The 24,752-nt window shown below is 44.0% G+C and overlaps 1 protein-coding gene across 5 annotated transcripts; it reads left to right on the plus strand.

Annotated features, from left to right (window-relative positions):
• Nucleotides 1-1,988: 1,988 nt before the first annotated feature.
• phospho1 (phosphoethanolamine/phosphocholine phosphatase 1) lies at nucleotides 1,989-24,055 on the plus strand. Of its 5 annotated transcripts, none has more exons than XM_062957488.1 (4): nucleotides 2,374-2,703; nucleotides 12,970-17,317; nucleotides 17,939-18,054; nucleotides 19,711-24,055. In XM_062957488.1, exons 3-4 carry the CDS (start codon nucleotides 18,010-18,012, stop codon nucleotides 20,470-20,472), a joined length of 807 nt encoding a protein of 268 aa, XP_062813558.1. In that variant the 5' UTR covers nucleotides 2,374-2,703; nucleotides 12,970-17,317; nucleotides 17,939-18,009; the 3' UTR covers nucleotides 20,473-24,055. The 5 variants fall into 5 exon arrangements, with proteins under 5 accessions (XP_062813560.1, XP_062813558.1, XP_062813559.1 ...); XM_062957489.1 differs by lacking the exon at nucleotides 12,970-17,317 and adding an exon at nucleotides 18,426-18,523 and having other exon boundaries at nucleotides 2,376-2,703; XM_062957487.1 differs by lacking the exon at nucleotides 12,970-17,317 and having other exon boundaries at nucleotides 2,376-2,703.
• The last annotated feature ends 697 nt before the right edge of the window (nucleotides 24,056-24,752 follow it).

The raw sequence follows: 24,752 nt of genomic DNA on the forward strand, positions 1-24,752 counted from the left end.
AGAACTTCCTCACTGTGAGAGCTGTTCGACAGTGGAACTCTCTCCCCGGGGCCGTGGTGGAGGCTCCTTCTTTGGAGGCTTTTAAGCAGAGGCTGGATGGCCATCTGTCGGGGGTGCTTTGAATGCGATTTCCTGCTTCTTAGCAGGGGGTTGGACTGGATGGCCCATGAGGTCTCTTCCAACTCTACTATTCTATGATTCTATGATCTGTCAGGGGTGCTTTGAATGCGATTTTCCTGCTTCTTGTAGGGGATTGGACTGGATGGCCCACGAAGTCTCTTCCAACTCTATGATTCTAGTAACCTGTAGGTCCTTCAGCATGACTGGAGAAAGTTAGAATGACACTGGAGGACATAGAGAAACATTTTAAACCAAATATGCAAAAGTGAAAACTGCAAATGTGGATGGATTACTTTGCATTAGCTGTCTGGAACCCATTGAAAGTTAAGGAGGGGCAACTTTGGTTAATACTTGGATGAAAAACCACCAACAAATACCAAGTACTATAAGGCATATTTGAGAAAAAGCAGCTGCCAAAATCACATTTGACTCTTCCTTAGAAAACTCTAGAGATCCAGTGTGGTGGTGTGCTTTGAGTAGTGAAGTGTGACCACTTCTCAAATTATGGTGCAACTATAATATAGATTCAGTTTGACACTGGTTTAACTGCCATGCCTTTGTGCTATGGAATCCTGGGGCTCATAGTTTGTTGAGGCACCAACCCTCTTTGACAGAGAAAGCCCAAGACTTTGCAAAACTACAACTCTCATTATTCTATGGCATTGAGCCATGGCAGTTAAAGTGGTGATCCGATCACATTAATGCTATAGTGTAGATGCAGCCAGAGAAAGCTGGGGACTACAACTGCCAGGAAACCATGGCAGTTTATAGTGGTGGCATTGCTTCTACAATGTGGATGCAGGAAGAGAAAGCTGGGGACTGCAACTCTCATTGAACCAGGACAGTTTAAAGTGGTAGCATTGCTTCTGCAGTACAGATCAGCATTGGCAAACTTCAGCCCGCCTGGTGTTTTGGACTTCAATTCCTAATGCTATTAGGAATTGTGTGAGTTCATAGAATCGTAGAGTTGGAAGAGACTTATGGGCCATTCAGTCCAACCCTCTGGCGAGAAGCAAGAAATCGCATTCAAAGCACCCCCGACAGATGGCCATCCAGCCTCTGCTTAAAACCCTCCAAAGAAGGAGCCTCCACCACACTAAGGGGCAGAGAGTTCCACTGCTGAACACTCTCACAGTTAGAAAGTTCTTCCTAATGTTCAGATTGAATCTCTTTTCCCCTAGTTCAAAGCCATTGTTCTGCGCCCTAGTATCCAGGGCAGCAGAAAACAGGCTTGCTCCCTCCTCCCTATGACTTCCCCTCACATATTTATACATGGCCCTCATCATGTCTCCTCTGAGCCTTCTCTTCAGCTTTTTCAGCCGCTCCTCATAGGGCTTGTTCTCCAGACCCTTGAGGTCCAAAACACCCAGAGGACCGAAGTTTGCCTACACCTGCTCTGATGCGATGAGGTCCTTAGAGTGCTGCGAATATCCTCCCATATAGGCACATATGGAAAACACAGCGGCACTCTGCACATGCTCAGCTGAACTCCAAGGCTGTGCATCTCCTGAAGACCATGGGTGACCTTGGGCGAGTCACACTCTCTCAGCTGTTTTAAAAAAACTCCATAAGGTCGCAATAAGTTTTAAAGGATGCACCCAACAGCAAGAAGTATCGTCTATGAAATCAATGGGGTTGTTATAAAGCAGGCATGGGCAAACTTCGTCCCTCCAGGTGTTTTGGACTTCCAACTCCCACTGGCTGTTAGGGATTGTGGGAGTTGAAGTCCAAAACACCTGGAGGGACGAAGTTTGCCCACGCCTGTTATAAAGCGATTTGAAAGCACCAATTAGCAATAGGGCCGGGAAACTTATCAGGGAAGATCTCTGTTTGTGTTCCTGGAGGCAGCTAAGGATGTCGCAAGAAGCCCTTCCTGATCCAGGCGACAGGTGACCCAGTTGCAGGGTGGATGAGGTCCCTGGCCTTGCCTGTGGCGTGGCTCTTCTCTTCGGGATGGCGCGGGCAAAGGTCGGTTCCTGCAGTGCTCTCCTTCCCCTCCTCCTCCTCCTCCCTGGGCTTTGCAGAGATATGGAGACGCCGGCTCTCCGGTTGCAAAGCAGGAGAATAACACTTTCTCCATCCCCGGGAAGGGAGGGATCTTGCTTTCCTTTTCCCCCTGCATTGCCCTGAAAGGTCCGGGCCGCTCATGGATGCTTTCTGCTGCTGCTGCGGGTCTCTTCCCCTTTTGATCTGAGCCCAGTCGCCGCTCCAATTGGCTGCCTCCCTTGTGACGTCTGCAGGCTGCGGTGGTCCCTATGTAGCCAAGCCTTGAGTTGCCGCCGTCCCCTTCCAGACAAACACCAAAGGGAGAAAGAAGGGTGCAGGGAAGCCGGGGACGCTCAAGAAAACCGGCTCCGGCTCCCCTCTTGTTTCCTTTCCCCCCTTTCCCGCCCCGATCCTCCTTTCGAGGAGGGGAAAGGGGGGCAAAGCTCCCTCCCTCCCCCGCACTAGTGAGGCAAGACCCTCCTCCAAGAGCCATGCAGTCCGCAAAGTTGGAAGTCTTGAGCTGAAACTACATCTCCCTCTCTTCCTCTCCTTCCCTCCCTTCCTTTCTCACAACCGGGATCCGGTCCAAGGACGCACGTGAGTCTGCCGCACTTTTGACGGGGGAAGAAGGAGTTTCCAGCATCGGCCAAGGGCAAAAGGGACGCGGGAGGGATGGAGAGGCCGCCTCCTGGGACCCCCTTCTCTGAAGCAGGAGCAAAAGCCAAGGGTGCCCAGAGAAGATGTAGAAGTAACAGACTAGAGGAGGAGGAGGAGGGAGACACAGGAAAAGGGTTTCCCAGCACTGAAGTTAACAGGTGAAGGAGAGAAGGGTCTTCTTTGATGACTTGGTGGGAAGGTGAGGATGGAGAGCACCAGCCAGAAAGTGGGGACTTGGAATCAAGGACAGGAGAGACAAGAATTAGCACCAGGACAAGAGGCAAGAGAATTCAGTTTGGACTATTTGCTCCTCTCTCTGGGTTTGGTGTTTATGTTCTAGTGGTCTAGAGGCTGACCAGGGGTCGTAAAGTGGGGTCTGGACTCTAGGGGATGATAAGGAAGAATCAGTACTGGGTGGTTGTAGGTGAAACAAAAGATGCAGAATTTAAATCATACTATTGTCAAAGGCTTTCATGGCCGGGATCACAGGGTTGTTGTATGTCTTTCGGGCTGTGTGGCCATGTTCCAGAAGTATTGTCTCCTGACGTTTCGCCCACATTATTATTTATTATTATTTACAGCATTTATATTGCCCGAAGGTGACTCAGGGCGGATCACATTACACATATAGGCAAACATTCAATGCCTTTTAACATAGAACAAAGACAAGACAAACATAGGCTCCGAGCAGGCCTCGAACTCATGACCTCCTGGTCAGAGTGATTCATTGCAGCTGGTTGCAGCTGGCTTGCTCTCCAGCCTGCACCACAGCCCGGGCAGGCATCCTCAGAGGCTGTGAGGCATGGATTTTTTCCTTTCCTTGCCTAGTTTATCCATGCCTCACAGCCTCTGAGGATGCCTGCTATAGATGTGGGTGAAACGTCAGGAGAGAATACTTCTGGAACATGGCCACACAGCCCAAAAGACATACAACAATCCTTAAGTCATACTGTTTGCTCTATTATCTGGGTTTAGGGGTCCAGATGATCAATTGGTGGGAATGGAGACCAGGGGACAGAATGTGGGGACCAGAATCTAGGGAGTGATTGGAAAAGGATAAATACCAGGTGGGACAAGAAATGCAGACTTTGATATGGACTCTTTGCTTGTCTCTCTGAGTTTGGAGACCACGCTCAAGATGATGACTTGGTGGGAATGGAGAGCAGGGGCCAGAAAGTGGGGATTGGGTGAGGATACTATGTTCTAGACCAAGCATGGGCAAACTTCAGCCCTCCAGGTGTTTTGGACTTCAACTCCCACAATTCCTAACAGCCAGTAAGTTTGCCCATGCCTGGTCTAGAGGATGACCAGGGGCCAGAAAGTGGGGACTGGACTCTAGGATGATAGGTGAGGATTATGAGGATTAGTACTTGGTGGTTGTAGGTGAGACAAAAGTTGCAGAATTTAAGTCATACTGTTTGCTTGATTCTCTGGGTTTAGATGTTATGATCAAGGGGTCCAGATTATCACTTGGTGGGAAGGTAGGAATGGAGACCAGGGGCCAGAAAATGGGGACTGGAATCTAGGGGATGATTGGATAAGGATAAATACCAGGTGAGATAACAGATGCAGAATTTGATATGGACTCTGCTTTTCTCTCTGAGTTTGGAGGAAAGCAGGGGCCAGAAAGCCAGGACTGGAATCCAGGGGATGATTGACAGGGATTAGTTCTGGATGGGGGTAAGCGGGACCAGAGATGCAAGATTCAATTTGATCCGTTTGCTTGTCTCTCTGGAGGAGGATGTTCTGTTTTGGGGGGTCTAGATGATGACATGTGGGAATAGAGACAATGGGCCAGAAAGTGGGAACTGAAAACTAAGGAATGATTGGCCAATATTTTTTTCTGAATGAGGGTAGGTGGGACAAGAGTGCAGAATTTAATTTGGTGTTTGCTCATCTCTCTGGGTTTGGAGGTTATGTTCCAGGGATCGCGAGGATGACTTTTTGAGAAGGTGGGAATGGAGACTGTAGGCCAGAAAGTGGAGACTGGGATCCAGAAGATGATGGGGCAGAGGAGATGAGACTAGCAAAATTCAATTTGGATTTTGTTCTCCTCTCTCCACGTTTGGGGGTATGTTCTATAAATGATGACTTGGCAGGAATGGAGACCATGGGCCAGAAAGTGAAGACTGGAATCCAGGGGATGATGGAACAAAGATTAGTATTAGGTTGGGGAGGTGAGACAAGACTTGCAGAATTTAATTTGGACTGTTTGCTTGCCTTTCTCTAGTGGGGGGAGGTTATATTCTAGCCCAAAAGCGTGTGATTTCCCCTATCTATTTAAAGCAATTTACAGGGGGAAATTTTCCCTGTAGAGAGGAGTCACAGCTTATAGATAGAGATGATGGCAGTGATCCAGAGTGTATCTGTCCCCTGGTCATTTGAGGATATGTGTGTGGGTGGTTATTCAATACCTTTGGCATTGGCCTGCTGTAGGTTACAATAGAGGTATGTGCAAAGCAGTTCCCTGAGGCATTTCCTGGCCCTGACCTCTATATAAATGCCACTCAGTCAATCTGGAATTGCCATGTTTACCATGATTTTTGTTCTTTGGAGTGATGGCCGGAAGTAATTTTCCCCAACCCCCATCATTTTTAAAAGATATTTTGTTTTGTAGTGGCATGTTAAAATAGACTGTCAGAAGTTCGTTCCCTTTTCATTCTCATTGTCTCACAGGAGTGTGTATATGCATGCATATGAGTGTGTGCATATATGTGCATGTGCACACTCACATACATGCACACACACAATCAAGAGATAGAAAGCCAAAAAGCCTAAACTTTGCAGGCTGGACCTGTTTTTTTGGGGGGGATGTTTTTGTTTTTTGAGAGAGAGAAAGAGAGAGAGAGAAGCCTGGGCCACGTTTTTGTCTTGAGGATATGTGAACAGAGAAAAGGAGGAAGATATTGGCTTTGGGAGAGATAAAGAGGAGTATAAATAAATGTAATTAAAGCACTCAGCTGGAGACCGAAAGGTCCCAGGTTCAATCCCTGGGAGTGGCGGGAGCGGCCACTGTTAGCTCCAGATCCTGCCAACCTAGCAGTTCGAAAACATGCCAATGTGAGTAGATCAATAGGTACCGCTCCAGGGGGAAGGTAACAGCACTCCATGCAGTCATGCCAGCCACATGACCTTGGAGGTGTCTACGGACAACGCCGGCTCTTCGGCTTAGAAATGGAGATGAGCACCAATCCCCAGAGTCAGACATGACTGGACTTAACATCAGGGGAAAGCCTTTACCTTTACCTTTTATTTAATCCCTCAGACGTTTTGGACTATGGGTCCCATCTGCCACAGTCACTACAGACAGTGGTTGTGGGTGATGGGCAAAATAGTCCATAATGTCTGGAGGGCCCCAGATAAGAGGAAGCTGAAGGCATGACACAGCAAGCTAAACTGATCTGGGACTCGTCAATACAACTAGGAGGAAAGTTACTTGGGAACTCTACATCAGCTGCATTGAGCCCCAGGGGGGAATGGCAAAATGTAGATAAAATAAACAAACAGATATGGGGAAAGCTGCATTTTTGGTTTATAACTTCCCGTTCCCCAGCCAGTTTGTGTGGCCTGTTTATCTTTATATACATATAAATTAGCTGATACTGCTGGAAATTGGACCTCAGTTAATATTGCAAAATCCAAAAGGAGGCATAAGTATCTAGGCAGACTATAGAATCGGTTATCCAGAATTTGGGAAGATTACTACAAGAGAGAGATGTGTTTAGGAGGCAGGTAGAGAATCAGTACTGGTGACACTTTTAAAAGTTCAGCAGGAAAGCCTGAGAAAAAAGTTCTTTTTCTCAGGTTGAGCTATCATGCCAAGCAAACTGGACCAGAAAGCTGCATCGTTTCTCCTGTTCTTTGGGAGAAGTCAGGAGGCGAGGTGTTGGGGTTTGAAGAAGGCTGCAAAATACTGGCTTTAAAGTCTGCTGAGAAAGTAAAGCAAGGCCTCCTGTGTGACAGCCAAGAATAGGAAAGATGTGGCACAGGTCATCATTTTTCTGCAGTTTTCAATGTTTTTCTGTTTCTAAACTGTCCTGCATCTTAATATTAAACCCATGTTACAGATGGAGACCTGAGGCAAAATAGTAGCTCATTAAAGGCTACAGGTTAGGGAAAACTTTTAACATAACACCTTCCTGGGGCCACACCAAATGCTTGATGGCTTTTGGCAGTATTATGGACCGAGATACAGGGAGAGTAGGACTGGCTAAAGTTGGTAGATGTAGGGCCTAAATGGAAAATTTTCAGTGTTATATTCATGTCATGGCAGAAGAAGTTTTCTTTGGACTTTGGACAGGATGACTTGCATTCTGTCTCCTTCTTCATAGATTACTGTGTGTCAGCCCCCCTCTTCAGAATTTTAGGGTTTTGTATAATGGATCTACCATAAAAACTATGTAAATTTATACTTTGGCTTATTGTACATAATGCATCTTCCCTCATTGGGGTTGAGTATAGAGCTGTACAAGAAAATGGGCTATTGGGATTGCCTTTTTGACTGTAGGAGCCTATGGTGACATCCTAAGTTGTTTGTCCACTGCCACATCCTGTGCTTAAGTAAGTGGAAACTCTGGAGAGTCATCTTTTTTGGACTGCAGTCCTAGAATCCTCTACCTGCATGGCTACTAGCCGTACTGGCTGGGGGATATTGGGCTTTCTAATACAAAAAGTAAATTCCAAATTCTGTCAGTTACCATGGAACATGTAGCTAACATGACTAGCAGCCAGGAGCACTGAGAGTTTCCATCTTAAACATCTGAAAAGCATTCTGTGGGAGAAGCCTGCCCTAGATCGTGAACTGGAACTGATGCAAGTGTGTGATAAAGTAGTGGACTGGTGCCAGATGAGAAGGGCGAGATGATTGAGATTTCTTACCTGCCTATCCCTATAGAAGAAGGTGGCGGACAACAACAGATTCAAATACCACAACAGATTAGAAACACAACATGAGATTAAGAACAGATAACATCACTTTTTAAAGTATTGAGTGTTACAATGCAGTTGCCATCTCATACCTACATCCTTGGGCTAAATTATCCTAGGTTTAATGGAACTCACATTTGAGCAGGCATATATAAAAATCTTCTGTAAAGATTTTTCATTGCTCTTAAAAAGTCAATCAGAGCTGGGGAAACTTAGATTTTGAAACTACAATTCAAAATGTAGGTTCTGGGACTTGCAGACTATCCCCTTGTTTTAAAAATAAACCTTTCCAAGCTCTGGCATGTCCTTGACGCATATAGACTAGGCTGCTTTGTTTCCATCTGCTATAAAATAGTTGCCCGCACATTCACCTCAATACCGTCTTAATGATATCCCTGTCCTTTTGCACATCTTTCTGGTTTCACTTCCTCGTTGGTCAATACCTTCTCATCTGATTGTCATTGGCATATCCTTTACCAATTGCCCGAGTTTCCCTCTGCCCCACCTTGATGTATGTAGATAGCAGGCTCCCTTACAAGGTTATGACAGCAGCCTTCTCATGGCCGCAGGAGCAGAAGAGAGCAACACTGAATTTAGGGCATGTTTTGAAAGAGCCGTTTAGACATCTTAAAAAATACAGCCCCATGGAGATCCTCCTCAAATAACTGCACTGCTTTTTTGGATGAAAAACCTTCCAATATAAATACAGGTTTATCCATAACGTTTTATTTCAAGCCCTTTAAGGGTTTTCTTTTTCCATGTTTGCTTATTTGTTCTTCTTCCTTTGGCTTCTCTCTTTCTTTTCCCCGGATTAGGTGATTTTCCCTTCTGAGGGACTCCCACAGACCAGCTGTCATCAGGCAAATAATGTGTTTGTCAGTGGAAAAAGGGATTTCAAACGATTCCAGTTCTTTTAACGAAAAATTCAACAGTGAGAGCTACATTTAGAAACTACCTAAATACCTTTTTGAATTCCCTCTAAATTAAAACTGTTCTATTAAAATAAAGCCAACATTCCTTCCAGGGTTCTGTGCCATTCTCAACAAAGTGAGTGGCAACCATTGGGTCTGGAATGGCAAGATTGACTTTGCACTGCATCCTCGAGATAAAACCTGCAACACACAAGTGTGAAGGTGACCTCTCTCTAGTTTCCAGTCCTACCTGACAGGGTTGTTTTGGAGGATTAATAAAATAAGAATGGCTTTATGTGATGGAAAGTGATGTGCATGGAAAAAATTATCTGTAGATGGCAATCAGTTTTCAACACTTCCTCATTCTTTGTGACTGAGATCAGCTTCTCACAGAGATGGTCAGCCTGTAGAGACGTGTATGAGTAAATACTCTTCCCTATAACACATATATTCCTTTCATATAGAAATCCGCCTATATATTCCATCCATATAGAAAGCACGCAGATCAGGGTGAAGTCTCAACACTGCTCTCTATGACAGTCTTTTATTGTGGGGGGATTATAAATATATATCTCACATATATGTGTGTGTGTGTGTGAAGTAAAGTTAGGCAAAAACTCCATGTTTATATATGGTATGCTGCCAAATGCCAGTTGCTGAGGATCAATAATAAGAGTATTTCCTTCATAGCCCAGGTCTAGGCTTCTAAGAGGGATTTCACAGACCAATATGAGAAGCAGAACCTTGGCTTATGTTCTACCTTTCCTCCTTTGAACTCAAGGTGACATAGTACATGGACCTCCTCTTCCTGGCTTCACTGTCACAACAGAAAGATCAGGTTGAGACATAGTGACTGGGTCCAGGCCAACCAGTGATTTTCATGGCCAACTAGGAACATCAACCTGTGTTACCAAAGATTTTGTTTAATAAGCTATTCAATACACCATACTAGAGCTTCCTGATTTCAGTACTACCTTCCAGCATAGGTGGATTGGTTCAGATCAGTGAGGGGAAATAGTGCTATGCTTTGAAGAGGCTAAAATCGCCATCAAAGCTTGTCCTTCTCTTCCTAACAATCTTGCTCTTTGCAGGCAAGGATTCTGTTAACAAAAAACCCTAATGAATCCACATTCTTCCTCCAGAATTTTTTTTTCAAGTTCTGATCCTCAATTGTCCTGCTCAGGGCTTACAAACTTAAGGCAGTTGTAGTTTCCTCAACTGAATTGATCCACCTGTAATTGTGCCTTCCTCCCCCGCCCCGCCCCGCCTTCTAACTTACCAAGCATTATTGTGTTTTCACTGAGCCCTAAGCACAATAGTTTCGAGAGCCAGCATGGTACACTGGTTTGAACATTGGACTATGACTCTGGCAGCCAGAGTTTGAATCCCTACTTAACCTTGAAACCCACTGGGTGATCTTGGGCAAGTCGCACTTAAAGAAAGGCAAAGGTAAACCCTCTCTGAATAAACTTTGCCAAGAAAACCCATGGTAGATTTGTCAGAAACATGCATTTTTGGGGCGAGGTTAGGAACGTACACCTGGTGTAGTGTCTTGCCTTATACAGAATACAGCTATGGTAAGAAGGTCAAATATGGGGCTCAAAGAAGCAATTGCATCTGCTTGTTTGAGCCCCAAGTTTAACTTTCTTATTGTTGCATTCTGTAAAACTGTTTAACTGCTTCTTTGAAGAAAGGACTCTCATTGCTCTCTCCTGTCCCAGCTTTGCTAGTTCCTTTGATTTCCCCCTATCTCCCCAGCTCTGCCAATTTCTAGTAGTGCACTTCCTGAAACTGAGATGAAAATAGACTTATAAGGAAAACGTTAAGAAACCCAAAAACTCTTTTTCAGTCTTCCTCAGTCTGGTGCCCTCCGTATTTCCACTTTTCAGCACTCCTGAATGGACAACATAGTTAAGTCTGATGGAAGGTGGAATACAAAACATCTAGAAAGCACCAGCTTGGGGTAAGCTGGTCTATCTAGTCTAATCAGACTTCAATCATTTTGTTTGCCATGGCAAATGGGTGCCACCCTCTAATGAAAATGGTAGGTGGATGGCACCCCAACTTTAAAGCTGCAAAATTAAATTTGAGAGGTCAGTGTGGGAAGGTACAAAAGAGTAAGCCCTTCTTGGCACTGTTGTTCTTTTTGTGCTTAGGGATCGAAAAATTATATTGATCTGCTCAGACTGTCACTCTATGCCATTGTCCCCTCAGGAAACTTTAAGAGGCTGCCTTTCTGAAAGCTTATATAAATTGCTCCATTTTAATTTTTAAAAAGACATTTTGCATAAATTTTTGCTGTGATATCAGTCAGGCTTATAGGTCAATAGTTCTTTGGGTTGGTTTTTTCTCCTTATTAATAGGGACAATAATGCTCATCTGCCAGCCTCTAGGTATACTGCATGAATTGTTAATGTGAGAGAACAACTCTGCTAAAAGTTGGGCCCACCAATCACTGTTGTTCTTAAATAGTTCAGCCGGCAAAAAAATCCTCCCCTGGTGCTTTATATATGAGAATATTAGACCTAGTGCCCATTCCAATGCATGTCAGCTGGATGTGGGGCTTGGGATTGGGGAATTAACTATAGATTTTGACATTGGCAGCCCAAAGTCACAGGCCCCCAAGCCAAGCATCCTGTTTCTCTACAGTGATCAACCTGATACCTCTGGGAACATCCTATGCCATAAAAGAAAGGCAATAGTTTATCCGTTCTATGTCTCTGTCGACCCTTTTCTGCCTTTTTATGACATCCCAAAACTGTTTCCTGAAGCAGGAACGTTTGTCTTGCTAGTGGTCATGCTGGCCTAGGAGATACATGCCTGGCACGTCTGTCCTCATGCCCAGTGCGAACAAAACTGTTGTTGACTCATCTTCTTGAAATGGTTTGTTTTTTTAAAGTATCAGGATCTCCCTCCCTCTCTACCATCATCCCTGCCCCGGTTGGTTTCCGATATGCCAAATATTGCCATGACTCAGCTGAACCAGGCGAAACAATGCACTCATGTTTAGTCTGCACTTGGCCTGCAAGCAGCGGAGTTGATCATCATAGGTTAAATGAGGACACGCAGCCGCTTGTGGACACTGTGTCTTCCCATCCGACTCTCATCACAAAGTGAGAGACAACAACAATCTCTTGACAGGAAGACGTTCTGAAATCAGAAGCATTTTTATGCTCAGAGCACAGGATGGCATTTTTTCCCCTTCTTCCCTTCTTTCATCAGATCAGCACACAGTTTCATGCTGAGCTACATGGAAAATTTTCAAGAAGCAGCAGCTTAGAGAAAGGCACATCCCATTGTTTCCTGAGCAGTTTTCATCCTGCCTTAACATTTCATTAGAACATATTTTGCAATGACAAAAGGAGAAGAAGCAGATTTAGATGCAGGCATTGGACACCTGTGTGCCAGCCCAACTAGTAGACAAAGGGCAGCAGGTTTGAGGTATCATGAAAAGACCACAAAGTGCTCACGATTTTCAAAATAAATTATATTTTATGCAGGGTGGGCCAAAAGTCACAAAGACATTTGATGTTCTAATAACTTCTTTAAAAATTTAAAAGATTTTGCATGTAATGTAATTTTCGATACACACTGTATATGATTATATGGTATTGTAAATTAAAAACAAAAAAGGAGTTACTAAATATTGAAAACCCTTTGTGCCTTTTGACTAACCAAGGACCTAGAAAATTCCTAGAGAGGACATGCATTGCTGGATGTGGGTAGGTGAAACCACAGGAACCAATCCGGTGGGTATGTGGGATTTTTTTTGTGTGTCAGGAGCAACTTGAGAAACTGCAAGTCGCTTCTGGTATGAGAGAATTGGCTGTTGCCCAGGGGATGCCCAGATGTTTAAAGTTTTACCATCCTGTGGGAGGCTTCTCTCATGTATGGGGAGCTGGAGCTGACAGAAGGAGCTCACCTACTCTCCCTGGATTCAAACCCCTGACCTGTTGGTTAGCAAGTCCTGCCAGCACAAGGGTTTAATCCATTGTGCCACCAGGATTGCAATGCATAGAAACGGTGCTCTTTCTCTCTTTTGTCATTGTCAGCTTCAGGTATCAATCTTTCTTTTCATTTTGGACTTCTTCATTTTAAAAAAATGCTGTTTATAGAAGTTGAAAGGGTCCCTGTATAGCTATCAACAACATTTATCAACGTTTACAAGAGCATATATTTGCAAGAGCATATACGTATGCATATAAACCCGAGGGAAGAAGAGAGCAATGCTGAATGTTGACAGCAGCTGTGCTAAAGTTTCGAAACAGTTGGAGTTGTGTAATGCCTGAAAGAGGAAAGAGTTGCAGCATTAAGCCTCCACTGGAAAACAAGAAACTATGTTAATAATGCTCTTGTGATCTTTATATAGGGAACTCTTGCATGTTGAAACATTGAATGATGCTGGTCGCACCCTCCACTTCAAACACAGAAGAACAGAAGTTCTGCACCAAAACTGGATTCTTTTTCTGTATAACTTAGGCAAATGCTTCTCCTGCATCTCCTCTCCCCCCCCCCCCCCCACCAAAAGTGCCCAACAGAAACACAAGGCAGGTAACAGTAAAATAAAATACAGAAATACAAAACTGCAATGCAATACCAGTGTATTAAAGGTAACACTAATTCATACTAGAAAGTGCCTGGGAGATTCAGAATTGAAACATAAGAGCGAACTTTTCCAAATTCTGGATATTTTGCAAATTGAGACTTTTTATAATATCCGGGCCAAAGATGTAGCAAAAAGGTCTCAGAATGCTTACTGGAGGTTATGGAAACTTTTTTTTTACATATATTACCTCCCCCCAAAAAAACACATTAAGGTTTTTGGATCCTGAAAGCCACAGAAATGAGCCTGGGAAATTAGAGTCAAAGGATATTGCTATTTCATGTTCTTGTCAGTAGCCATGAGGGCTAAAAACTTTATAATCTTGATAAATCACACTATTCACATGTACAATGTGATTACAATATATATAGGAGACTTATATTTCTGTTCACCACTCAATAGTATGCCTCCCTGACCAAGAAACTAAATCCATATGGCATTTGTGATTTTATAGATACTCAGCAATGCTTATATGTGAGATGCGGCAGGATAAGAAATTGTCTGCTGAATTTTTGCAGCCCGTAGTATGTTTCCACCTCCCAAAGAGATAATAGAATCCCCACTCCCACTTCGGTCTTAAGGCATCACCAAAAAAATAGCTATCCTATAACTGGCTTAAATCAAATCCTTATGGAATTTCTTTGAACTTCAGTCACATGCAGTAAGTTTCTTTTAAAAATCCTCCTGCTTCTATCCGCTCATGGGAACCATACAGCCCTGTAGATGTTGCATTTTGACTCCCAGCATTCCTGATGACTGGCTATGCAGAATGAGAACTGCTGGGAGTTGCAGTCCTATAATATCTGTGGGCTGCATGCTTCTCATGGATGGTCAAACCCATGCGATAAACCACAGTGGAGTTGGCTAGAACTGGATGGTCAAGGAGTTCACAGAACTCCCAGAATCCTTTATAACAGCACAACCAGGGGATTTGGGAAGTCCTTTTTGCCACCTAAAGCTTCCAGTGTTTCCAAGCACTGCAAAGGAATCCAAATTAGATTCCAGGATGCTCTCCGAAGTCAGCCCCAGTGGCCACTTTGCGTTGATCTGTGCCAGCATGTCATCCCCTCCCTACGTGCCAGAGCGAACGAACGTGGTGCGGAGACTGCTACCCTCCCTTTGCCTTCTGCTCTCTCTTTGAAGAAAGGTGACAGAGGGACATGGATATCTGCCTGTGGCTTAACCAGTTTCCCCCAAATTCCACCTAGCCCAGGTTGTCCCCAACTAATAAAAATACTCTCCTGGGGTTTCTGGTTGCCACATATTGCTGTGTTTAATTGGTAGCATGTGGCATTGCTGAGTCGGCACATCCTACATGCTCTGTGTTGCGCTTGCCAAGCCCGGGGCCAGCTTAGGACAGAGAACATCCTGTGAAACAAGGAGAAGGAGGCGGCCACAACCGGCTCCCCGGCCCTCCTGGCGTTAGCACTTTGACATTTGCTGGAACAAGGATCCCACAGCAGTGTTTCTTTTCTTTTTTCCAGCCAGCAATTCTTGTCGATTTTTTTCCCTTTCCATGATTTACTTTTCCACATTCATGAGATTTAGGCTGTGAGAGATAGGTTTGTTGCCTTGAGGGCTAGCCTGGTTGGCTGTTTACCTTGCAGTGGCAGCCTGCAAAAGATATTTGGGTTAATACCTCCTGATGAAAGGCTGGATGGATATTTCCTTTTAAAATAATTGTAGGCAGAACTAGAAAAACTACACAGATCACGAGAAGACAAGAGACATCAGAAAAGCAGAGAGGGGAGGGACAAGCTAATGCTTTAAGGTATACAGTTTAAAATGAAAAAGGTGATTTTTGGAATGTTAAATTTTTGGATGGTAACTCAAAGGATGTATAGTTTGGAATGGATAAATAGAGCTTCAAAAAGTTACATTTTTGCACAACTACTTTCATTTTCTTCCAGTCGGTTGTCTGGGGGTTGCTGTCCAAAAATGTAACTTTTCAAGTTTTGATGCCAATTAATATTGGGAATAGACAGATTTTAGTCTTGTTGAGACTATCGTAATTTTTTTTATTACTGTCCCCAGTTCCACCAGCTGAAGCATCACTTAAATAGCCAAGATGTAGAAATGCAAAAAAAAAAGGAGGTAGAAATAAAGAATTTTCATCCCAAGAACTTGCTCTTCGGGCCAGAACTGATCAATGCTTCTTCTACCACCTTTCTTCATTTCATTATTAAAAATTGGTGGGAGGACTTGCAGTGATAGTATCAAACTATTGGAAATCCTGTCTTACCTGCTTCAACTCATTCATACATCCTCCTATAGTTCCCAGTCTACCTTCTGCCCACCTAGCCATCCAGATGTGCTTGTTTATTCATAATACATGGACATCAAACAAGCAGGATTATTAAGATGGCTTTTCTTTTGTTTTCCATCCACTTTTGTTTTTCACACAATCTTGGTACCCCAGACACTGGGACAAATTTCTTATTTTCTTACTCGCTTCCGTAATGCATAAATTAGCAACTATTTAAAGCAGGAGTGGGGAAAATATGGCCATCTGAGTTCATTTGAACTATAGCTCCTTTTATCCTTGGCTATTTGCACTTGGTCTGGTGGGAGTTGGAATCCTTGACATTCCAGAAAGCCACGGGTTTCCCTCACCCGCAGTTCCAGAATATAGCCCTTGTCTTAGGAAAGGCTTCTTTCCTTCAGAACCTTGGCTCAAGCAACCCATTAGATACTAATGCATTCTCATGGTTATTCTCTCTAACTGAGAAGAATGTTATAGCAATGTGTTTCAGTGGTTCACAACCTTAGGTATCCCAGATGTAATTGGACTTCAACTCCATCTCTGCAGCGAGAAATAGCTAGTGGTCAGAGAGCCTGCGGAGTCCAAAACATTCTGAGGTCCAAACATTGAGATCTATTTTCCCATTCAGTGCTGAAAGAAGTCCCACTTCTTGATGATCCATTTATAATTATTTGGGTAACAAGACCCCAGTGGAGGAGCGGGTTAAACCTCTGAGCTGCTGAACTTGCTGACCAAAAGGTCGGTGGTTCAAATCCAAGGAGCGGGGTGAGCTCCTGCTGTTAGTCCCAGCTTCTGCCAATCTAATAATTCAGAAACATGCAAATGTGAGTAGATCAATAGATACTGCTCCAGCAGGAAGGTAACAGTGTTCCATGCAGTCATGCCAGCCACATGACCTTGGAGGTGTCTACAGACAACGCTGTCTCTTCGGATTAGAAATGGAGATGAGCACCAACCCTCAGAGTCGGACAAGACTGGACTTAATGTCAGGGGAAAACCTTTACTTTTACTAGTTCCCCATGCTGTGGGTGTTATCTTTTATATGTGTTTCTGTTAAAACACACACTCTGCACTTTACACTGTTCTTTTCAGAAAGGAAGACGGTTCAGTAAATTTTCAGCAAAACCAGGCACTGCCAGTACTGATTGGCTGTATTCTGTGAAATCGTAAAACCACCCCTTCTCAAATGGATTTTGCATTGTATCAGATTGATTTTTCTTGTGTGTTTCAGTCAGATAATAAAATGAATGTTTAAATGATAGTGAGATAGTGAGATAGAGAGATAAATCTGTTTATTGATCAGTCCAGGAGAATTGAGTAAACATAAGTAAACATTCATGTGAATCTTTAAATAATAAGAATGGGAAAAGACAGACCACCCATCCTAGAAGAACCGTTTGATCAATAGGAATTTGCATGGACGTTGCTAGCATTTATGAGAGAAAGCTGGCTTCTGCCTTCTGGTCTTATCCTTCAGGAGTATAAATCCAGCCATGACTATTTTAAGTTAATTCCAGTGCACTCTTAAGAGCCAAGCTACAGGTTGCAATGAAATCCCATGATTTTTGTGTTATAGATCAGGACTTTGCTCTTTTATTTTTCCTGGGCACAAGAGGGCAGTAGAAGGTAGTAGAAGAGGACACACTTTCCTTGTACAAATTGTACAAAAGAATTTATAGCCGGAACAAATCAGCAGCGAATGCCTCTTTATATAATCCTCAGTGCCAGATTTGATATGAGGCTACATCAATGGCAGTTCTGCAGCATTGCATCTGTTGCGTATGTGCGGACTTTTGGGCAACCTTTTTTTTTTGATAGGCAACCTGTTCCTGATTGTGACAACATGAGCAGGTAACAAGGATTCAGCTTTTATATGGGAAATGTGGATGATTTTGTCTCAGATCCCCCTATTGTAGACTTACGTGTTGCTTCCGCAGGAAGGTGATAGGGAGGAACCATAGCTCAGTAGATAGAGCACATGCCTTACATGTAAAATGTCACACTCATTCTCACATACATTGACTTCTCTGTGTTATGTAAAGAAGATTGCCATCTCAATACTAAGAGAACCACTGCCAACCAAGATAAACCAGCCTCACCAACTTGGGGTTTGCTAGATAGAAAGCAATGCCCCAAATGCCCATTGGCTATATTTGCTGAAGGATTTGGGGAGATGTAGTCTTGAAAATAGTTTCCAAATTCTGAGCAAAAATATGGTGCTCATCAGCACTACAGTTCTTAACAGTAGTTTATTAAAGAGATGAGGAAAACAAGTCGGTATTTGTAACAGGTGATCAGGTTTTGAAGCAATGATCAGAGCCATAAAGGGAAAAAGTTGAGATGGCATGGGTTGTATGTGTTTCTGGTATGAAGAAGGTTTTGAAGTGGGAGGCCAGGCTCAGCTTTCCCCATGCAGCCAACTTTCTCTCTCTCTTACACACACACAAATGTGATTTGTGCTTTCTTTGGCAGCTAAGAGGCCCCATGCAAAGAAAGTGTTAACTCCTAGGGAATGTGCCATTTGGGCAACTAGAGCGCTGAAGATGAAAAGGTGCTTTGAAGGTGTTGGGCTGCGGTGTTTCCTTCAGGTGAGTGGGATTCTTTCGCAATTGGGCCACGGTGGGGAAGGAGATCTCGCAATCGTGGGGCACGGCCACATTCGATGTTCAGGCCAAGCTCCAATCCCTTGCTTCCTGTGGCAAGAGGTGGGACCCCTCGTACCACAGTCCTCAGCAGGGTCAACTCTGCACTATTGAGTTGGGGAGGGGACCCAAAGGCTGAAATTGGTATCTAGAGCAAAATTGTTAAATTGTCCTCAGTGGTGCAAGGGAAGGAGGGTAGGCAACTGGCTGTGCCTCAGGTGGCAAAATGCCTTGAGACTTTAGCTTTGGCTAACGTCTTGGGCCCTTCTCTGCTATCTTAGCTTAACTGCTTTGCCTCTACTGCCTGCAACCTCTAGGCCATGCCTCTCTGTCTTCATTGGTTGGCATTCTGCATTTCTGATTGGCGGGCTGAGTCTATATAAGGTAGTGTGCGATGGCAGAACAAGAAGTACAGGTAAGCTGGAGGGTGAGATGGGCCGGATGGGATATAGTGGGCGAGGGCGGGCTCGGAAACTCCATCCTTAGAACTCCAAAATATTGGCTAATTCTATTAGTTGTTAGAGCTACACTCACAGTTAGGAGAGCTATTGTAAAAACTTTAACTGAATGCAAACCCCCCCTAAAACCCTAAGTCTGTAGTAATGAATAGACATTTTGTCACCCATCTTTTATGCATCTTGTAGCCACTTTTCCTTGTTCGCTCATTTCCCTTTCCAAGCTTTGTGCCTTCTGCAGTTCTCTCGTGTCCTGTCATTGTCCTTTTGGAACAGCAGCATGGGAGTTTCAAGGGCAGTAAATCGTCTTGTTCACTAAGGAGAACAACTAGGATTAAGAGAGACGCAAACCCTGATCCCCTTTACTTGACAGGCTAAGCCTCTTATGGTCAGGGTTGAAGATATATGGGACACGGAAGGGGGGGGGAGATTACAGTCCCACTGAGAATGGAAGGGCGCACTGAAGCATTAATCGGCCGTGGTGATTTGTCTAAATAGCTCACTTGAGATTGCCACTGCAGTCCCAGATTTACTTCTCTCTCAGGGTTTCATTTAGTCTTTTTCCACACTGGGCTTTCTTATATGAGCAGCCTTCCCTAAAAGTGTGCTACCTTGAGGATAATGAGAGTTCTGGTGCAACACCTCTCAGGGATACTGATTTTGGGGAAGCTGCTATAAGAAAGTAGAAGGCAAGCTTTTCAGAGTTGGTAATAATACCAGGAACTTATATGATGTGCAGTCACAGCTCCAGGATCACAAAAAAGTCCATGGTTCATCATGGACCAGTGCCAACCTGCAAGCTATTGCCTGCCAACCCACAGTCAGTTTCCAGGAATATGCGGATGGGCATAATTGTGATGCCAGTCTCTGGCACAGAGGCCAAAAAAAAAATCCTGCTGCTCTCCTACATAAGCTTAAGAAACACTGCCCTATATCATAAGTGAAATTTGAGAAGAGCTTGCTACAGCCCTATCAAGCAGAGATATTTTGGGATAAATTTTTGGAATCCCCCAGCCATCAGGGCCTGATAAATCCTACAGGTTATAGTCCAAAAAATTATTTATCCAGATGATTACCACCAGTTGTGTGGTGAGAAACACCTAAACAAGCCTGTGTTCAAGCATCTTGTGCTTTTTAATTTTTTCAGGATGGGAGCATGGCTGCCACCGCAACACAGAAAAACCTCCTTGTTTTTGACTTTGACGAGACCATCGTAAACGAGAACAGCGATGACTCCATCCTCCAGGTTGCTCCGGGGAAACAGCTTCCGGAGTCGATACGCCAAACCTTTCGAGAGGGATCCTACAATGAATACATGCAGCGTGTCTTGAAGTACATGGGAGATCAAGGGGTGAAGATGGCCGATTTCAAGGCAGTCTATGAGAAGATCCCACTTTCTCCTGGCATGCGGGACCTCCTCCAGTTTCTCTCCAAGCAGCAGGACCACTTTGAAATCATCCTCATCTCTGATGCCAACATGTTCGGCATTGAATGTGCCTTAAGGGCTGCCGGGGCCTATTCCCTCTTCCGTAAGATCTTCAGCAACCCTTCCAGCTTTGACAAGAGAGGCTACCTCACCTTGGGCCCCTACCACTCACACAACTGCCCACGATGCCCAGCAAACATGTGCAAACATAAGATCCTGACGGAATACCTGGCAGAGAGGGCTCGGGAGGGAGCCAGGTTCGAGCGGGTCTTCTATGTTGGAGATGGAGCCAATGACTTCTGCCCTTCCACCGCTCTAAGATCAAGTGATGTTGCGTTCCCGAGGAAAGGCTATCCCATGCACCAGCTCATCCTGGAGGTAGAGAAAAACCAACCTGGGACCTACCAGGCCACCGTTGTCCCTTGGGACTCAGCCATAGAAATTTGCTGCTACCTTCAAGATGTTCTCAAGAAAAAGTGTTGAGGGAGGAGAGGACTTGGGAGAAGAAAGTGCTGCTTTTCATCCATCCCCTACAAGCAGTTCAGAAAAATCTGAACCATTAACATCACACTTCTCTCATGCTTGTCTTAACTCTGGGTTTTCTTCTTCCCATTTCTCAAACTCTGGTCTCTGGATATTCCTTTCCTTTGGTCCTGAGACAAGAGCTTTCTATGCAGTTAAGTGATCCATTCAAGAAAGGGTGGGTGGATGCTTTAGCCATTTAAATTTTTCCCACTCCCTTCATGTTTTTAAAAGCTTACTTTGGCATTCCCTCACATCATGTATCTCTTTAATCTCAAATTACTCATCAGAAGCACTTTGGGGAGAGTATGGTTTCTATTGCCGCTGAAGCACTTAACAGTTGGAGATTATGGGGCTGCATTGCCCCCACTAGGAAAACTTTTAAGGGCTCCACTTTCCCTGCAAAGCCAAATGCTCCCCAAAAATTCCTCCGAAGTCATAAGGCATTTTGCCATGTTTAGTTCCCAATCTAGGCTACATGAGACCTTTCTCACAGTACGAAGTTATCCAGAAGTCATTTCCATATTACCTCTTGTTTTTGATTTTTAAAAGTGCCCCTGGTGGTGCAGTGGATTAAACTGCTGAACTGCTGAATTTGCTGACCAAAAGGTTGGCGGTTCAAATCCGGGGAACGGAGTGAGCTCCCACTGTCAGCTCCAGCTTCTCCAACCTAGAAGTTCAAAAACATGTAAATGTGAGTAGATCAATAGGTACCACTCCGACGGGAAGGTAACACTGCTCCATGCAGTCATTCCAGCCACATGACCTTGGGGATGTCTACGGACAACGTCGGCTCTTTGGCTTAGAAATGGAGATGCCACCAACCCCTAAAGTCGGACACAACAAGACTTAACGTCAGGGGGAAACCTTTACCTTTACCTAAGTGTCCCTGACCCTAAGATAGGCCAAATGTTCTTCCATGTAGCAAATTGTCACTTAACCCCCCCTAGAGCAGAGCTTTCCAAACATTTCATGTTCGTGACACACTTTGTAGGCATCCATCATTTTGCGACACCGCAATTCAGTTGTACTCCAAACTAGAAATACAGATCCATACAGAAATTGTAATGATGGAATGTGTAGCAACACAATATATCCCGTAAAAACATTTCAGATATATGATTTGTAAGATAATAACATACATTGCCAAGGTTTTTGCCCTTTCTCGTTGCGTTCACTTACACACTACAGACGACACACTAATGAGTCACGATACAAAGTTTGGAAAGCTGTGTCCTAGAGAACATTGGGGACAATTGACAAAAATGAGCTTTTGGATCAGGCATGGGCAAACTTTGGCCCGCCAGGTGTTTTGGACTTCAACTTCCACCATTCCTAACAGCCTCAGGCCCCTTCCTTTTCCCTCTCAGCCGCTTAAGCGGCTGAGAGGGAAAAGGAAAGGGCCTGTGGCTGTTAGGAATGGTGGGAGTTGAAGTCCAAAACACCTGGCAGACCAAAATTTGCGCATGCCTGCTCTGGATGCATAACCAACGAAAATTGGCTTTTGAAAAAAGGGGAACATATGCCTCCAGAAGATTCCAAGACATCCAATTCTCCACCACACTTTGGTATAGCAAACAATGCAAAGACTATAATCTTTTCCTTTTTTGCGGGCAGGTCAAGGGGACATTTTCCACCTCTGTTCTATATCCACCCTGAGCTTATGCCGATCTAGTTTGGAGCAGAGGAAAGATTCTACTGTTTCCAGATAGACAAGGGGGTAGTGACACTGGAGAGATTATTCTGCAACTGTTTTGGTCACATCTCTGTCATCTGGTAAGCATTCCTGTTTCACGGCACGGTTGTGGGACTTCCTTCACTGGTGAGATGAATGACCTAAACCGGGCATGTTGTAATGACAGAAAGCACTTTTGCTGCTGCAACAAACAATGGGTGTTCATCACCCCTCTCAAGGGTGGCATTGGTGCTGCTAAAAAGAAAAAGGTTTCTATCTCAATGAGGCAGGTTGAGGATGCATAGCTGGTACAACAGTGGTTCTCAGCCTGGGGTCCCCAGATGTTTTTGGCCTACTACTCCCAGAAATCCCAGCCAGTTTACCAGCTGTTAGGATTTCTGGGAGTTGAAGGCCAAAAACATCTGGGGACCCACAGATTGAGAACCACTGAGATACAAGGAATGATAAAATGGACAACAAAGCAAGCAAACGACTCCATGGTCGAATGAGAAGCAAATAGGAACAACCTATTGGGGACATTGTACACGTACAGCTCCCTCCATTCCCTATGTGTATAAGAAATCAGAGTTTGTAAGCTGCTTGTTTTAAACTGCTAGCCAGGGGATTCTGGGAATTGTAGTCCAAAAAGTAACTCCCAAGTATATGACAGTTTCCTGCCTAATTTCTCAAAGGGGTTATATGGCAATATTTTAGGGTTATTTTTTATTTTACTGCTCTGATGTTAATTTTTTATGACTCTGATGTTAGTCTTTATATTAATTTTCCCTTCATATACAGCCTTTCCTTCAATTACAGACTTTATCCTTTGGTTGGAGGTGTGGGAATCTATGACAAGTCCAGGGGCAATTTTTCTTCTTCTGCAGATTGTATGAACTTCCCAAAAACAAAGCAAAAACCTGGAGTGGCCAGAAGTTCACTTCTGGGTTTGAAAAACGGGTATTTTTTTCGACGTTAAATGGCACAGAGGCAACCTGAAATCTATTCCATGCCATAAATAGAGTAATATCGGAGTCTAAAGGGGTTGAGGGCCATATACAGTCCATGCATAATAATCACATGGGGCCCAACCGCTTTACTTTGCCCACCTGCTCTATTGTTTCTCACACACGCACTAAAACTATGCTGAAACAATGTGTTTGCATCCATTCCCCCCATTAAATATGCTGTGTGGGGAGTTATGGAGTGCGAGGACTCTGGAAATGATATCATTGCATTATTCTAAATATAAAGGGCTTCTTAAACTGTATTTACGCTGCTTTTATATAATGGATCCAATAATGGTTTCCTCCAAAGAATTGTGGGGGGTGTGGTTTGGTGATAGTGTTGAGCGTAACTTGTTTACATATCAATGGACCACTTACAGACCTAAAGTTTCTTGAGGGTTGAGAGAGAAATTGCTGGCCCATGGGATTAAGCCCCGTTGGATTACTAGGGCAGCCAAAAGTATATGGTAAATAATTCCAATTTCAGTTGCATTTTGTATAGTATGTTGGCATTACCAGTAATCATTGCATGATCTACCTCTACATTTTCAAGTGTTGCCTCACACTATGTTGTTATCAGGATTCCCATTTTCTTGTCCTGAAATGGTGTGTATGGACTTCTACTTTAGGCAACACGAACCATGGAAAGATGTCTCTACTTTTCTATCCCTGCCTCTTGGGGAGTCACCCATGATCTCATAAACCAAAAACCCAATTTCTCTCTCAGCCTTCAGTACAAAGCTACTTAGCAATCTCAGTGCTCCCACTTTAGAAAGCTATGCCTTCAGTTGCTTCTTTTTATTTTAATGTGCTTTGTTTCCTCTCTTTAAAAAATGAAAGCAGAATTAAAGGGCAGAAATCAGGAGTCTTGAGAGTGCTGCATTTCACTTAGCTTTATACTTAAAGCAGTAGGAGGGAGCCATCAAGCCACAACCTCGTTCTACATGGCCTCCCCTGGCTTCACTCACAATCATGTACAATTGTCTCCAGATTGGTCAGACATCACACTTAGAGGCCAGGGTAGTTGGATGGCTCCAAAACATTCCCCTCTTTGCCTCAATCCAAGAAAAAGATGTGGCTGAAAATATTCAGAAGAGAAGATTGAGGACTGATGTGATAGCCATAATATCTGAAAGGATGTCATGTGGAAGATTAAATCTGTGGGTTGAGAGTCTATGGATACAGAGGGCCAGCTATATTTTTTACATTGTGGTCTGTGCCCTTTAGGTTTTACCCAATTTGGATCCCCAGGTGTTATTGAATGAAAACTCCCCATCACTTTTGATTATCCGCCATGTGAACTGGAGATAATGGGGATCACAACCCACATTATCCAACAGTGCTTGTGGCTCTGAGGTTGGGGAAATGTTTAAGGACATTTTAAAGGCAGAAATCATATCCACAAGCTTTATATCCAAATTGAAATCAAATGCAGATGTTACCAACTCCCATCACCCCTAGTCATGATGGCTAATGATGAGGAATATGAAGTTGTAGTCTAGCATTTTGGAGGGTCACATACAATGATATAGGCTGGATTCGGACTGTGGACCTTGAGTTTG

This window comes from Anolis carolinensis, chromosome 6, assembly GCF_035594765.1.
Source record: "Anolis carolinensis isolate JA03-04 chromosome 6, rAnoCar3.1.pri, whole genome shotgun sequence".
NCBI classification, from domain to species: Eukaryota; Metazoa; Chordata; class Lepidosauria; order Squamata; family Dactyloidae; genus Anolis; species Anolis carolinensis.

Coding starts and splice junctions, on each gene's coding strand:
- phospho1 (XM_062957488.1), top strand. CDS start 18,010: ATGAAAAGGTGCTTTGAAGGTGTTGGGCTGCGGTGTTTCCTTCAG. Junction 18,055..19,710: donor GGCTGCGGTGTTTCCTTCAG/GTGAGTGGGATT, acceptor TAATTTTTTCAG/GATGGGAGCATGGCTGCCAC.